General features: G+C 37.0%; 1 protein-coding gene across 1 annotated transcript in view; it reads left to right on the forward strand.

The window, feature by feature from the left end:
- The window catches only part of LOC135684618 (uncharacterized), a 38,979-nt gene that overhangs the window by 1,846 nt on the left and 23,233 nt on the right, over positions 1-13,900 (forward strand). The window contains exons 2-6 of the mRNA XM_065200256.2: positions 4,520-4,589; positions 8,565-8,690; positions 9,401-9,550; positions 12,965-13,020; positions 13,541-13,659. Of these exons, the coding sequence (XP_065056328.2) occupies positions 4,520-4,589; positions 8,565-8,690; positions 9,401-9,550; positions 12,965-13,020; positions 13,541-13,659 (521 nt within the window). The remainder of the gene's footprint in view (positions 1-4,519; positions 4,590-8,564; positions 8,691-9,400; positions 9,551-12,964; positions 13,021-13,540; positions 13,660-13,900) is intronic.

The following is a 13,900-nucleotide window of genomic DNA, read 5'->3' on the forward strand; positions in this document are numbered from 1 at the left end:
TTTCTTTTTGCACTTATAGTATCCTACGAGCATAATTGGCCTCCAAATTAGATCTTGAAATAACAAAAAAGACAGGATTTTTTAGCAAAAAAGCCACAGAAAGTGCCCTCTTTGCTTTTGTATCTGTTGCTACCTGGTTTCCGAGGGGTTTATTGGACACTGAGAAGCTGGGCTCATCGAGAGGTGAAATTATAAAGCGCTACCTCTACTCACTCTATTAGGGGAAACGTTGGCCCCATTTGGGAGTGTCCAACAGCAGAACCTAGGTTCTGTTGTCCGTGACTCATACCCCTTTTTGGTACATCAAATAATACATTTTTGTTTGGGACCAGGACCCCCGAGAGGGGGAGGGGTAGAGTGGGCAAAGTGCCCCATGAAAATGTGTTTTAAGCTAGACTTAAAAGCATGGTCACGAAATTTTTCGAGGAACAGAAAAGACAATCATTAAAAAATAAAAATAATCTTTCATTCCGGTTTGATGCACGAGTAAAAGTTATAAAAACTGTGCCTTTCTCTCAAACATTTCGTTTTCATTTCGCCACAATCGTGTTACACTCTTTTTTTTACAAGAACAATTTTATAAGAACACGAGCCTCAAAACTGGTCAAAAGTTTAGAACAAATTAAGAACAAGCTGAGGCTGAGCTTCTACAAAATGCAATTTTAAACAACGTTTTTTCTCAAAATCGAGGATTTTTAGCGATGTGTAGGCTTTTTCGGTGAATATTCAAATTTGTCAGCAAATTAAGGCTGTCTCACTCACTTTGTTGGCAAAAAAGGCCTGAACACCTTCTTAGAGCGAAAAAGCTAGCAATAGCACTGCTTACACCCTCTTAATTTAAGAACAAATTAAGAACAATCCAGCCTCAGATTTTCGAAAAAATTAAGAAAAGTCAGCCTGAACTTAAAATTACTGGTTCTTATAAAAAAAGAGTGTATTTGATCTTGACAACATACTATATGGTTGATTTTCCTTTTATCCGAAGTTTAATTGATCATCTTACTACAGCCGTATCGATACAAAAACCAAATAATATATATCCCATTTTCTCAAATAATGTCAAAGCTTCTCAGTTATTTTGCCACTCTACCCAACAATTGTCGCTAAATTAGTATGATTTCTTTGTTTTGATAATTTTTGTATTTAAGGGTCACCTGTGCAGAATTCTTTGAATATCTTGATCTTTGAATATGTTCGCAAAATTTATCTCATACAAAGCTTTGTAAAATATTTCCCATGAATTTTTTTTGCTTATCTTCAGAAAACAGTGGCCCAAAAAGCCTTCCTTTCAAATTTTGCTTTTTGTCTTTAAAGTTTCCAAAACAACATTGTTTTTATTTGATTTGCTTTTTTTGTGACTTACAGAATTTTCTTTAACCAATTTCTATTGGAAGTCTTTTATAAGTATATTGTCCGAATCCACTTTGCGAACCCATGATAAGCATGCTTTTAACGCTTTTTTTATAAGGAACATCTTTATAAGGAACCTACATTTAGAAGGCCGAAATATTTGAAGAACTTATACTGCTTAAAACGAAATCCTTAAGGAACTTTTCAATTCGAAAAATGTTTATAACTGCAAGCATCAAGAACTAAAAAGCCGGTTCCATTCATTTGCAGCCAATACTCGCATAGATTGTTTGCTATTCGTGTGTCAAGTGCTTCATTGAGTAGTTTCTGCATATGCTGTCTCACCCCTCTCTCTATTGAGTGTTAAGGCTTATTGTAGTCAAAACACCGAAAGTCAGATTTTCACTATACATAGCCTTCTTGTGTTTTTGCTCCTGAGTTCTAGCCACAAGTAAAGGCAAAATTCATATTTTTATGTTATTCCTGTTTCTGTACAATTTTTTTACGGCACTTGATGTGTAGCGTAAATTGAGGAACTATTAAGGAACTTTTGGTACTACAATTTGATGATTTGAGGTCTACGAATAAGGTGCTTTTGGAACTAGGCCTTGAGGTAGGTTCCTTATAAATAAGCGTGTAAAAGGACTATCCTGTTGTAATTCTAGTAAGTTCTTTACTAACTGAGCAATTCAGGATTATATGGCAGTCTTTCACAAAGCCAGTACATTTTTATACCCATCTGGTAAGCTTGAATTCGACCCTCGGTGCTTTGCTGAAGCCTAGTAACCAGGCCTCCTTAGATGAATTGTCTTTTAAGTGTTGCTTTTGTATTTCTGGTTAAAAACAATTATTGCTATCAATTTCTAGATCATTTTATTATTCGCTGTCTCATTGCCATGACATCCAGCAAGCGTGTGAAATATGGTCGAGAAATCATTTTAAGCCTCTCCTCAACTTAATGCTATCATAAGAATGAATTGTAGGGGGGGGAGTTAGGGGACGATAAAAAAAAGAAAGATTTGGGGCAGGAGTAGGGGCGATACAGGTTAAGGTGGCAGGGGGCCGCACTTATCTATTTACTTTGCACTAATGGCCATATCGCTGTAATTTGACCAGCTGCGTTAAATATGAATAGAAACAGGAGACCACCGGTCACAAATGTGCGAACTTTACTCCTCTCAGTGTCATTGATACGGAATCACTTTTTTCCATCTTGAATGGATCACAGATTGAGCTGACATGACCCTTTAATGGGGTTAAGCCGTTATTCGTATAACAAAGAGATACTAGTATATCATCTAGACAACTAAAGGTGGCTAGGGCTTTAAGGGACGATCCCCGGAGGAAGTACAAAATCAAAGGTTTTTTGAGCTGGGCTGTGTATTTAAATAGCACGCAGATTTTCCTACCCCGTCCCCCCCAATTCTCTGCTCGAACGCCAGCGGCTCTTCAGATTGTGCCACTGTTCATTATTACCACCACTCTATATTGATGAACTAGCACGATATGGTTGCCACTATCATGATTGAATTCTTAGTCTTCTATCAGCTAATAAGCAATGCTTTTTTCTGTCTACCTAACTGCCAGCTGTTTTTGTGTGCAGTTTTCCTATCGGAAAAGCAAAACCTGTCTTGTATATATTGAGCAATGAAGCCAATACTTTGGCGATGTACCCGTTAAAGAGACTAACTCCACTGTCATTACCCTTCTATGTGTTATCAAATACATAATTAAGAATGAGAATTCTGCGTCGTGACGAGGCATCTTTTGAGAGGATAACAAACAAAATATCATCAACCGGCCGTAGCATCCCATACAACCAGCCATTCTAGGATTTCCTCATGCGCGCCAGTTATGCAATTTTTTATAGCCTCGCCTACAACTGTTTATTACCTGTAATCTCTCACTTCTACCGTAAATCAGTAATGTTCATTCAACACGGATCATCAACACGTCGAGCATTATGCTCTTTCTTTATTCTCAGACGCTTCTCCGCTCCTCCGCTTCTCTGCTTCTCCGCTCCTCCGCTCTTCTCGTCTATTTTCGCACTTAAACTTAGATGACTCTGGTACTCAGGGTACTGTTGGAATATCATATTAATAATTGATAGAGATTTTGATTGATTAAAGCTTTAAATTAAATCTTTTTTCATGTTCTTTCCTGTTCGGTTTACAATCATTCTTCGCTAATGTTTTTAGGTTTATCTATTTGTGGTTTCATTTTGATAGAAAGGCTTGCAAAGTTAGGTCGACTTTAGTGTTATTCAGGCTCACACAACAATACAGTGTGCTCGCATAAATCCCGCACGATTCGGTCTTTCGCATCTCCTCATATTAGGATAAACTGAATGTGAATAAAGCTTACTTCCAAAGCTGCTGCGACCTTTTTTATCAATGTCAATGTCGTATAGCTGAATATGGACAGTTTCTGGACACAAGATTCAGAATGCCTAAGAATTCTTTGAGTTTTTTTCCAAATTACTATTGTTTCAGCCACTTTCCCCACTGCGATCGGGGCTGTTGTTAGCTTAAGGGCACCGAGGTTCCTTTTACTGACAGTAGGCAAGTCATCCTTTATTTCCCTACAGGTTTCAAAAGTCGCTGATGTAGCACCCTTCGATATAAAAAACTCCTCCAATGTATCGAAGTTTTAGTTCAAGGAGGTTCCACATTCCTCATGCCTTTCCAAAAAGAAGCAGCTCTGAGAGCAAAGCTGTATGTTTGTGTGACAATCATACAAGTGACATGGGAACATTTTCTTCTTAAAATTCATCTTCCCTTTATAGATTGTTTATAGAGGGGGATATGGTGTAAGGTGTTAACAGGCATCACTTTCCCAGAGATTCTTCCCTTGAGATTAAGGGGCCCTTAACGGTGATTGAGAAGCTTTAAAACAGATCGAGGGATCCTTGGATGCAGATGGAAGGATAGGCGTTAGGTGCAGTTGTATCCCAGCATTCCTTGCAAGTCTGTAACTGAATAGAGTTGGTGAACCCGACCTTGTTAATGGACGTTGATGTTCGAAGACCATTGCCTTTATCCCGACCATTGTGCGATGTTGTTTCGATTTTAGCTATGTACCTTGAAGTAGTGAATTTATTAGTTCAGAATCATTTTGAATCACTTGTACCATTGCTCAATCTGTCTATAATTTTTTTTATTGTCAACAGGGAGATAGATTTGGGTGCTGAGATTATTCTGTCGATGGAAGACAAAAGCGTGAAGATTGTGAATAAAAAGGTCAGTATGTTGCTTTCATTTTCATCTCTACAAAGAAAATTGCAATCAAAACGATAACCGTGAATTGTGAAAAGCGGTTCGATACAGGCTCGCACCCTTGAGGGGACTGTGGTGATAGGGATTCGCAGGGAGGACGTTTCCGCAATTAAGGCAAAGTTCTCATGGAGAGAATTTTTTACTGTTACTGTTGTACAAATAGAGTCCGGAAAACATATCACTGTTTTATAAACAGAGCTCAGTCAATTTCCATGAAGAAGGCAATGAATTTATATTTAAGTACCACGCCCAAACCCGTTTTATTTTCTTTGTTTTTTTGATAAAGGTATCGCAAGCTTGAAAATTTTGTCCGGAGTAAGAGTGCGCACATCTCTGGACACTGTATATGAAGTACATTATCCTAGAAACCTAAATTGAGGTGACTATGTTCTGTAAAAAGGTCAAATGCAGCAAAACCCCAAAGAAGATAATTTTTCAAGCTGAAATAGGCTCTAGACTAGACTGATTGATCAAGGAAAGACAGCCTGTATGTTACAAAATTTCACCACCGGGATTTACTTTTTTGGATACAATTTGGTAATCATTATTGTGAGTTTGCAGGGATTGTGGAACGCTGCGTTACGGATTGTGGAACGCTGTGGAACGTTAGTTACAATATGGGTCACTGACATGTAATGTCTCATCTGAAAACGTACAAATAAACATGGTGATAGTGATTGCATAAAACAAAGTCTATCTGTTTTGATATGTGTACCAAAAATTTTTATATGGGCAAAGGACTGATCAAGTTTCAGATAATAATTTCTTGTCTGCCCTTTTGGTGTTTTGCGAATTTGCCCTTTGTTATGGTATGTGAAGCAAGACAATCGCACCCTTGCCCAAATTTCTGTGAAACAACCAATCAAATCAGACCAATTCACATTAAAACTATCTTTCCCAGCCAGCTATAACAACCACTGTCCTTTCCCAGCCAGCTATAACAAAAGATTGTGCAACAGAAAATTTCTATCTTGTGGGTGACCATATCACTATTCTGGGTACTTTGTAGAGAATTGTGGAGACTCTACCACCCTAGGCCACATATCATAATCGTTTCGACAAAAGGTTTATTTGAATGAGGCCTCGTCAATCAAATTATCAAGGAAGATAGGATAGGGTGCTTGAAAGCGATTGTTAAAGTTTATATCTGGTCAGTGCTATTGCATAGATACGAGTCTGAAGCGTTAGAAATGTGGTTTTGTTGAAAAGTGGTGACGAATTAAGGGTCTCGCCCATAGAAAGCTGAAAAATGAAGAAATTTCTAATCAGGATTGGAATGATAAGACAGCGGCTGAGCACTATAAGAAGGAGACAATGGGGCAGGTGTTAAGAAGAGAAATGGGGGGGGGGGGGGGTGAGGGGGTAGCAAGGAAGATTATGGAGTTAAAATTGCCAGAAACATGTAAAAATAGAAAAAGATTGGAGATGTTTGACTGGATGATGAGACTGGGTGTTGTTTGACTGGAATTTGTGCGTTGGAGATGGAAAACAGGGTTGCCCGATTGGCTTTTTAGGCCAAATTTTTCATTTTTTGTCATTTTCAATTTTTCATCTAAATTAAGAAATAATCTAACAGGCAGACCTTGGAGCCTACGGTGAATCCAAATGCGGGTTTGAGTTCGAGTTTGGGTTCAGATCTAGCACAATATGACCCTCTTGTAGATTGAGTTTTGTGATGACGTCACATGTTTTGTGTTGACGTCACAAGAATATGTTTTGAGCACAGCGGACAATTCTTGGTTGACGTGCTTCTAAGGCCTATTTTGGAAATCTTCAACAGCCCTCGTTTAAAGTTTAAAATTTGATAAAAAGCCTGGGTCTTCGTCTCAACTTAAAAATATGCTTTCAGACATAATTCCTATAGCTATTCAGACCTTTCGTCAAGAAAGACCAAAAACAGCAGTGATATCAACCTTTAAGATTAATGCAAATTCTTTCCACAAAACTTCCATGTAGAATTAAGCCATTTTTCTTCAGATTGGCATGATAAAAATCATTCTTTATAATTATCCTTTATATGGTTATTTTGATGATATAAATAAGCCACCACGTCATGGTACCCCCATTAGTTCAGGACTAAGGGCTGCAACATTCATAAATGCAGCCCAGTAGTATTCCACAGACTTCCATCCAAAGTCTTTGAGGACAAAAGCTGGCTTTTACACACATATTTCGACCTTCAAACCTTACGTTTCCCAAAGCCCCTTTTTCGCTATAAAGCCTCCATTTCTAGTGAAATTTCACCGTCTAAACAGTGATAACGTTGTCGTCAGCTGTTTTTAGTATTTGGACGATAATGGAAAATAATTTTTAATTGCCATCCTTCTTTTATTTGTTCACCTGCAACTATTATCCGCCTTTCCATTTATTTCAGATATTGCTTACATCTGCTTGAAAGGTTTTTTTATTTTCTTGTGATATTTATTTGGTTTCAAATCTCTTCTGCTCACTTCTGAACAAACATATTTCAAAAGATGTGGTGTCTGTATTTGCATGGAATCGCTATTAATAAGTAATGAGCTTTATAAACAGAGAGCCTTATCAGATGGTCAGCGAATCTGGCGAATCTGGCGCTTCTGTATAATGTCATATAACTTACTCTGTATATGGGATATTGTTGGCGAAATTTCAGAGGTTGTATCACAAGTGATTTATATTTAAGTACCACGCCCAATTTATATTTAAGTAACTACAAGTGATTAAAGCACAGCCTTCCATTCACATTTTGAGTAACCGCTCATCAATCCCATGAGTGCTAAAGAGCCATCTAAAGGTTACGTTTGTTGCAAAATGAAATTGTATATATAGAACGAGGTCATTCCTCAAACTGAAATACCCCCTTCTTTTGATTTTGATGATTTTTAGAAGCTCACTGTCAGTTGAAATTTCAATCCACATTTTTAGTACAAATTCACGTCTATAAGATTGATATCAAGGTTATCTTTTTACTTGCACCTCACCTTCCTAGTTTAGTATTAGGTTTGATTAGTTGGGAGCTCTGATCATTTTTATCGATCCCCGATATTTGTAATTCAGGCCACAGACATTAAATCAGACGCCGAAACACAAGTTGTATAGTGTGCATGTATGGTCCCCCCCCCCACACTTGGTAGACATTGGAGCGTATATACGTTTGATTAGCGGGAGGGGGTCATGCTTATCTTTCACACTGTCTATGCAGGATGTTTGCTACTTGGACAAATACTCTCTCCTCATATCTTTCAATAAATATTCATCTAATGATATTATTATTTTATTTGTTTTTTTATCATTTTTTTGTTAGTTTAATTTGTATTCTCATACCTAATGCTTTTTGTTCATAATGTGTTATTTAATATTTCGTTCTTCCTGCTGAGAAACTCAGATTTGATGCTGAAACATTCTGATATTTTATCGTAGTAGAGGATTTTATTTATGAAATAGTAGTTTTTATCACTGTGAAACGTCTTGAAATACTTTAACATCCATTTTCAATTGTTAGGAAATAGCTAATATTTACGAATGAGTAGTATTTTTAACCTTTTTGAAACTTCTTTTTAATTATCCCCCCCTAAAAGTTTCATTCGTGCCAACCCCCAAAAATCTAAAAGTCCTTTTTGCTTTTCTTTTATACAACCTATGGTGCCTCTCAATACCTCCATCGTTCCTTCAGCACTGAGAATTATATTAACCTAAATTGCCAACATAATTTTTGGAGAAAGATTAAACGGAAGTCTTTAGTGCTAGGGAAACGAAATTAAGTAAGAAAAATGAGAAAAAGCTCTTAAAATGTAAACAAATAACACCACAACAGTCAAAATAATTATTGCAGATCATGTTGGAGCCAGTAGACATTTCTCTCAAGAATAAATTTCGTGCAATAAGTGCTTATGTTATTTATAACCCTGCTAATAGCTGAGTGTAGCCAAAGTTATTTAAATATAACTTTTTCTTCTCCAGGTAAAACATGATTTGTCCTTGGATCAACATGTTGTCAAGAATCCCTTCTATGAGAAGCAGTTTTCATTCGACTATGCCTATTGGTCAGTTTCTGAAAATGATCCACACTACACACGACAGGATCAGGTTTGTTTACAAGATTTCATCAAAAAGTATTATGGGAATGAATGATGAATGAAAGGGGAAGCGAGCCCCAGCAGCTATTAGTGTAGAGTTTATTGTGATTTGATTCATGACTAAGGGAAATAAGTCATTTTAAATTTCTGATTTCGCTAACGGTATTGCTAATAAAACTTCAATTTTCAGGATAATTTTTGTCTTAGCATCCATCCACTACCAAACCCCCAATGATATCCTGTTGTCTCCCTCTTGAATCCCTCACCGGAAATGTATTTTAATCGTCTCTGGTTTTATTAGACAATTTTGTTCTGCAAAAATCGCGAAATTTTGAAATTGCACATTAACTTTCCAGAAACCTAACTTTGATTAGGATTACGTTGAGTTTTTTTGTCAAAAATAGTGAGCACTTGAACCCCATTTTTTACTTAGTTTGACATCCAATTGTTTACTTAGTATGTACCAGGTTTTTCATGATACATAATCGTGGATGTCTCAAAACATTGATTTATCAATCAAAAACCGAAAACAAATTTTTTATTTGCATTATTTGCGTCAAAAATCTCTACTTTTCAAGCAAAGAAAATTTGGTTAGTTCTATTCTTGATGCACCAAGTGAAGCATGATTCTCTTAGGTGCATACGGTCAACTCTTCAGCATTCTTTCAAAACTCGATGTTAAAGAAGAATTCCCTAATACTGTTTGCTTCTATCTAATAGATTTACAGAGACTTGGGAGAAGATGTTGTCCAGTCAGCTTTGCTTGGTTACAATGCCTGCATCTTTGCATACGGACAGACAGGAGCGGGCAAAACCTTCACAATGATGGGCAGTGGAAAGAATACAGGTCTCATTCCGAGGATATCGGAGGTAAAGACAATTTTATTGTTCATCTTTTTTCATATTTCTACCAACTACTAGTGTAACCCTTTAAGACAATGGAAAATTTTCCGGGCCTTTGAATCAGATTACAAGGATGAACTGCCCACAAACGCACTCTTTACTTCAGTTTAAGTTTCTTTCTCCAATAATCCAGCTTTAGAATACCCTTCTCTTCGTCACTCAGGACATTTTAGTTCCTAAAGCCTTTTTGCAATTAAATACTTTTAAAGATCCCTCTAATAATCCCTGATCTCAAAAATCCTATGCGAAAATTGTATCCTTTGACCGTTATTCACTCATTCCCCATAACATTCCCACATTCGAAACCCTTTTCCTTGGAATCTTATTTCTTTCTCACGTTGTTTTGCGATCGTTTTTTAATACGTTCCCCTATCGAAATTTTCACATTGGACTCAAGGAATTGAAGTTTTTGTTGCTTTTTTTCTTCGCACTGTGCTTTTGATGTCTTTGCTTTGATGTTTTTACCCGTAATATTCCCGACATTCGAAACCCTTTTCCCTTGAACTCAGGTTCCTTCAAATCTTCCATTTTCTTTGCACTATCTTCATATTTTTCTTTCCATCGTTTTCCAATTTCAAATTTCCACCGTTGTTTTCGCATATCGTTTTGATGTTTTCCCCCGCAACGTTCCAACATTCGAGAATTAGATTTAAAGGTTCTTAGCCTTTAAATCAAATTCATCAAATCTTTCAAAACTTTTCGTCATGTTGTGCCTTTAAATCCAATCCATCAAATCTTTCAAACCTATTCGTCTTGTTGTGCCTTTAAATCCCATCCATCAAATCTTTCAAACCCATTCGTCTTGTTGTGCCTTTAAATCTCATCCATCAAATCTTTCAAACCCATTCGTCTTGTTGTGCCTTTAAATCCCAACCATCAAATCTTTCAAACCTATTCGTCATGTTGTGCCTTTAAATCCCATTCATCGAAGCTTTCAAACCCATTCGTCATGTTGTGCCTTTAAATCCAATCCATCAAAGCTTTCAAACCCATTCGTCATGTTGTGCCTTTAAATCCAATCCATCAAAGCTTTCAAACCCATTCGTCATGTTGTGCCTTTAAATCCCAACCATCAAATCTTTCAAACCTATTCGTCATGTTGTGCCTTTAAATCCCATCCATTAAATCTTTCAAACCCATTCGTCATGTTGTGCCTTTAAATCTCATCCATCAAATCTTTCAAACCCATTCGTCATGTTGTGCCTTTAAATCTCATCCATCAAATCTTTCAAACCCATTCGTCTTGTTGTGCCTTTAAATCCCAACCATCAAATCTTTCAAACCTATTCGTCATGTTGTGCCTTTAAATCCCATTCATCGAAGCTTTCAAACCCATTCGTCATGTTGTGCCTTTAAATCCAATCCATCAAAGCTTTCAAACCCATTCGTCATGTTGTGCCTTTAAATCCAATCCATCAAAGCTTTCAAACCCATTCGTCATGTTGTGCCTTTAAATCCCAACCATCAAATCTTTCAAACCTATTCGTCATGTTGTGCCTTTAAATCCCATCCATCAAAGCTTTCAAACCCATTCGTCATGTTGTGCCTTTAAATCTCATCCATCAAATCTTTCAAACCCATTCGTCATGTTGTGCCTTTAAATCTCATCCATCAAATCTTTCAAACCCATTCGTCATGTTGTGCCTTTAAATCCCATCCATCAAATCTTTCAAACCTATTCGTCATGTTGTGCCTTTAAATCCCATCCATTAAATCTTTCAAACCTATTCGTCATGTTGTGCCTTTAAATCCCATCCATTAAATCTTTCAAACCCATTCGTCATGTTGTGCCTTTAAATCTCATCCATCAAATCTTTCAAACCCATTCGTCATGTTGTGCCTTTAAATCCCATCCATTAAATCTTTCAAACCTATTCGTCATGTTGTGCCTTTAAATCCCATCCATTAAATCTTTCAAACCCATTCGTCATGTTGTGCCTTTAAATCTCATCCATCAAATCTTTCAAACCCATTCGTCATGTTGTGCCTTTAAATCTCATCCATTAAATCTTTCAAACCTATTCGTCATGTTGTGCCTTTAAATCCCATCCATTAAATCTTTCAAAACTTTTCGTCATGTTGTGCCTTTAAATCCCATCCATCAAATCTTTCAAACCCATTCGTCTTGTTGTGCCTTTAAATCCCATCCATTAAATCTTTCAAACCTATTCGTCATGTTGTGCCTTAAAATCTCATCCATCAAATCTTTCAAACCTATTCGTCATGTTGTGCCTTTAAATCTCATCCATCAAATCTTTCAAACCCATTCGTCTTGTTGTGCCTTTAAATCCCAACCATCAAATCTTTCAAACCTATTCGTCATGTTGTGCCTTTAAATCTCATCCATCAAATCTTTCAAACCCATTCGTCATGTTGTGCCTTTAAATCTCATCCATCAAATCTTTCAAACCCATTCGTCTTGTTGTGCCTTTAAATACCATCCATCAAATCTTTCAAACCCATTCGTCTTGTTGTGCCTTTAAATCCCATCCATCAAATCTTTCAAACCTATTCGTCATGTTGTGCCTTAAAATCTCATCTATCAAATCTTTCAAACCCATTCGTCATGTTGTGCCTTAAAATCCCATCCATCAAATCTTTCAAACCTATTCGTCATGTTGTGCCTTAAAATCTCATCCATCAAATCTTTCAAACCTATTCGTCATGTTGTGCCTTTAAATCCCAACCATCAAATCTTTCAAACCTATTCGTCATGTTGTGCCTTAAAATCTCATCCATCAAATCTTTCAAACCTATTCGTCATGTTGTGCCTTTAAATCCCAACCAACAAATCTTTCACACCCATTCGTCTTGTTGTGCCTTTAAATCCCATCCATCAAATCTTTCAAACCTATTCGTCATGTTGTGCCTTTAAATCTCATCCATCAAATCTTTCAAACCCATTCGTCTTGTTGTGCCTTTAAATCCCATCCATCAAATCTTTCAAACCCATTCTTACCCATTATCATTTAGAAATGTAACATCAGTTTCTTTAGATTTCTGTAATCAAAGTTGGCACTCTCGTCCCGTCCCCCTCGACGCTTTTCATCTTTTGAAAATTCGCTTAGGGTATCCTTATTCCAGATCCTCGTTTATTAACGTTGGACCCTTCAAGAAAATCATTATCAAGAACTAAATATTTTTACAATTTTTTCTGTTATAAATATGATTTGCCTTATTTTAAGGTATTTCTTCGATCTCAAATATAATTGGACTGCCAACTCACCCTCCCCGGTTTAGGAAGTTTTCCACCGACCCTTGATTTCTTCATGGCTCCCTTTATATTGAGATATGGTTAACTTTCTACCCACCTCGTTTATCCAGACATCGTCTATTCTAGACTCGATGGAAGGGAAGTGAAATGATGTTATTTTTTTGCAGAAGCTGTTTACAAGTTTGGATTCCTCCAGCGAAACTTCGTCAAGGGTTGAAATTAGGTATGCTCTCAAAATTCTTATAATGAAACATTAAAAACTCGATGACGATACCCTTTAATACACAATGTTGCTCCTTTGGCGTGGTGGTACCCATTAGTACATAATGTTGCTCCTTTGGCGTAGTGGATTACACTGTTTCATGGCGCCATTGTGGACAGACTGTTTCATGGCGCCTTTACTGGCTCGAGCCTCATTCAAAGCAATTAATGATATGAACTAGAATTATGGTTCGGGGCGGGGAAAGAAGGCCTAGGTACCTTAAAGCAAAATGATAATACTCTATACATCAATTGATTGCCAATAGGTACTCCGATTACATTTAGGCAATCACAAACTTTACATTGTTTTGAAATGTAAGCAGTACCAAGATGTGAAGTTAAGACCAAAGTTCTAGTTAAACAACCGTACTCAGAAATTTTCTTTCCAAGTTCTATGGTTTCAAGGGGACTTTGAATGTAGTATAGGCACATGCCTTTTCGAAAAATTCTATGTTAATCTATAAAACCTTCTTTATTTCTAGCTATATCGAAATATACAACGAGCAAGTTCGAGATCTGCTGAGGTCTGCCCGGTCCAAAGACAAAAAGCCGGACAATCTTCGAATAAGGGAGCACCCAAAAGAAGGGCCTTTTGTGCAAGGTATATTGTATATTCGTATTACATCTCTTGAAAACCGGTTTAGTGCCTCTGCCCGGATTTATCCATACCGGATTCATTCATAGATATAAAATATTACAGCGCTTCTTACGGATTCGGACATCGTTGCCCAAGGATGTGGCGGGCAAATGCGTGATTGCTATGTATTTTACAGCGATTTTCTATAAAAAGGAACAGTTTAAAGAATGATTTGATATTTTGTGAAGTAGAGTCTCTCTCTGAA

The sequence above is a fragment of the Rhopilema esculentum genome, chromosome 10 (genome assembly GCF_057945365.1).
Source record: "Rhopilema esculentum isolate cy_ngs chromosome 10, ASM5794536v1, whole genome shotgun sequence".
NCBI lineage: Eukaryota > Metazoa > Cnidaria > Scyphozoa > Rhizostomeae > Rhizostomatidae > Rhopilema > Rhopilema esculentum.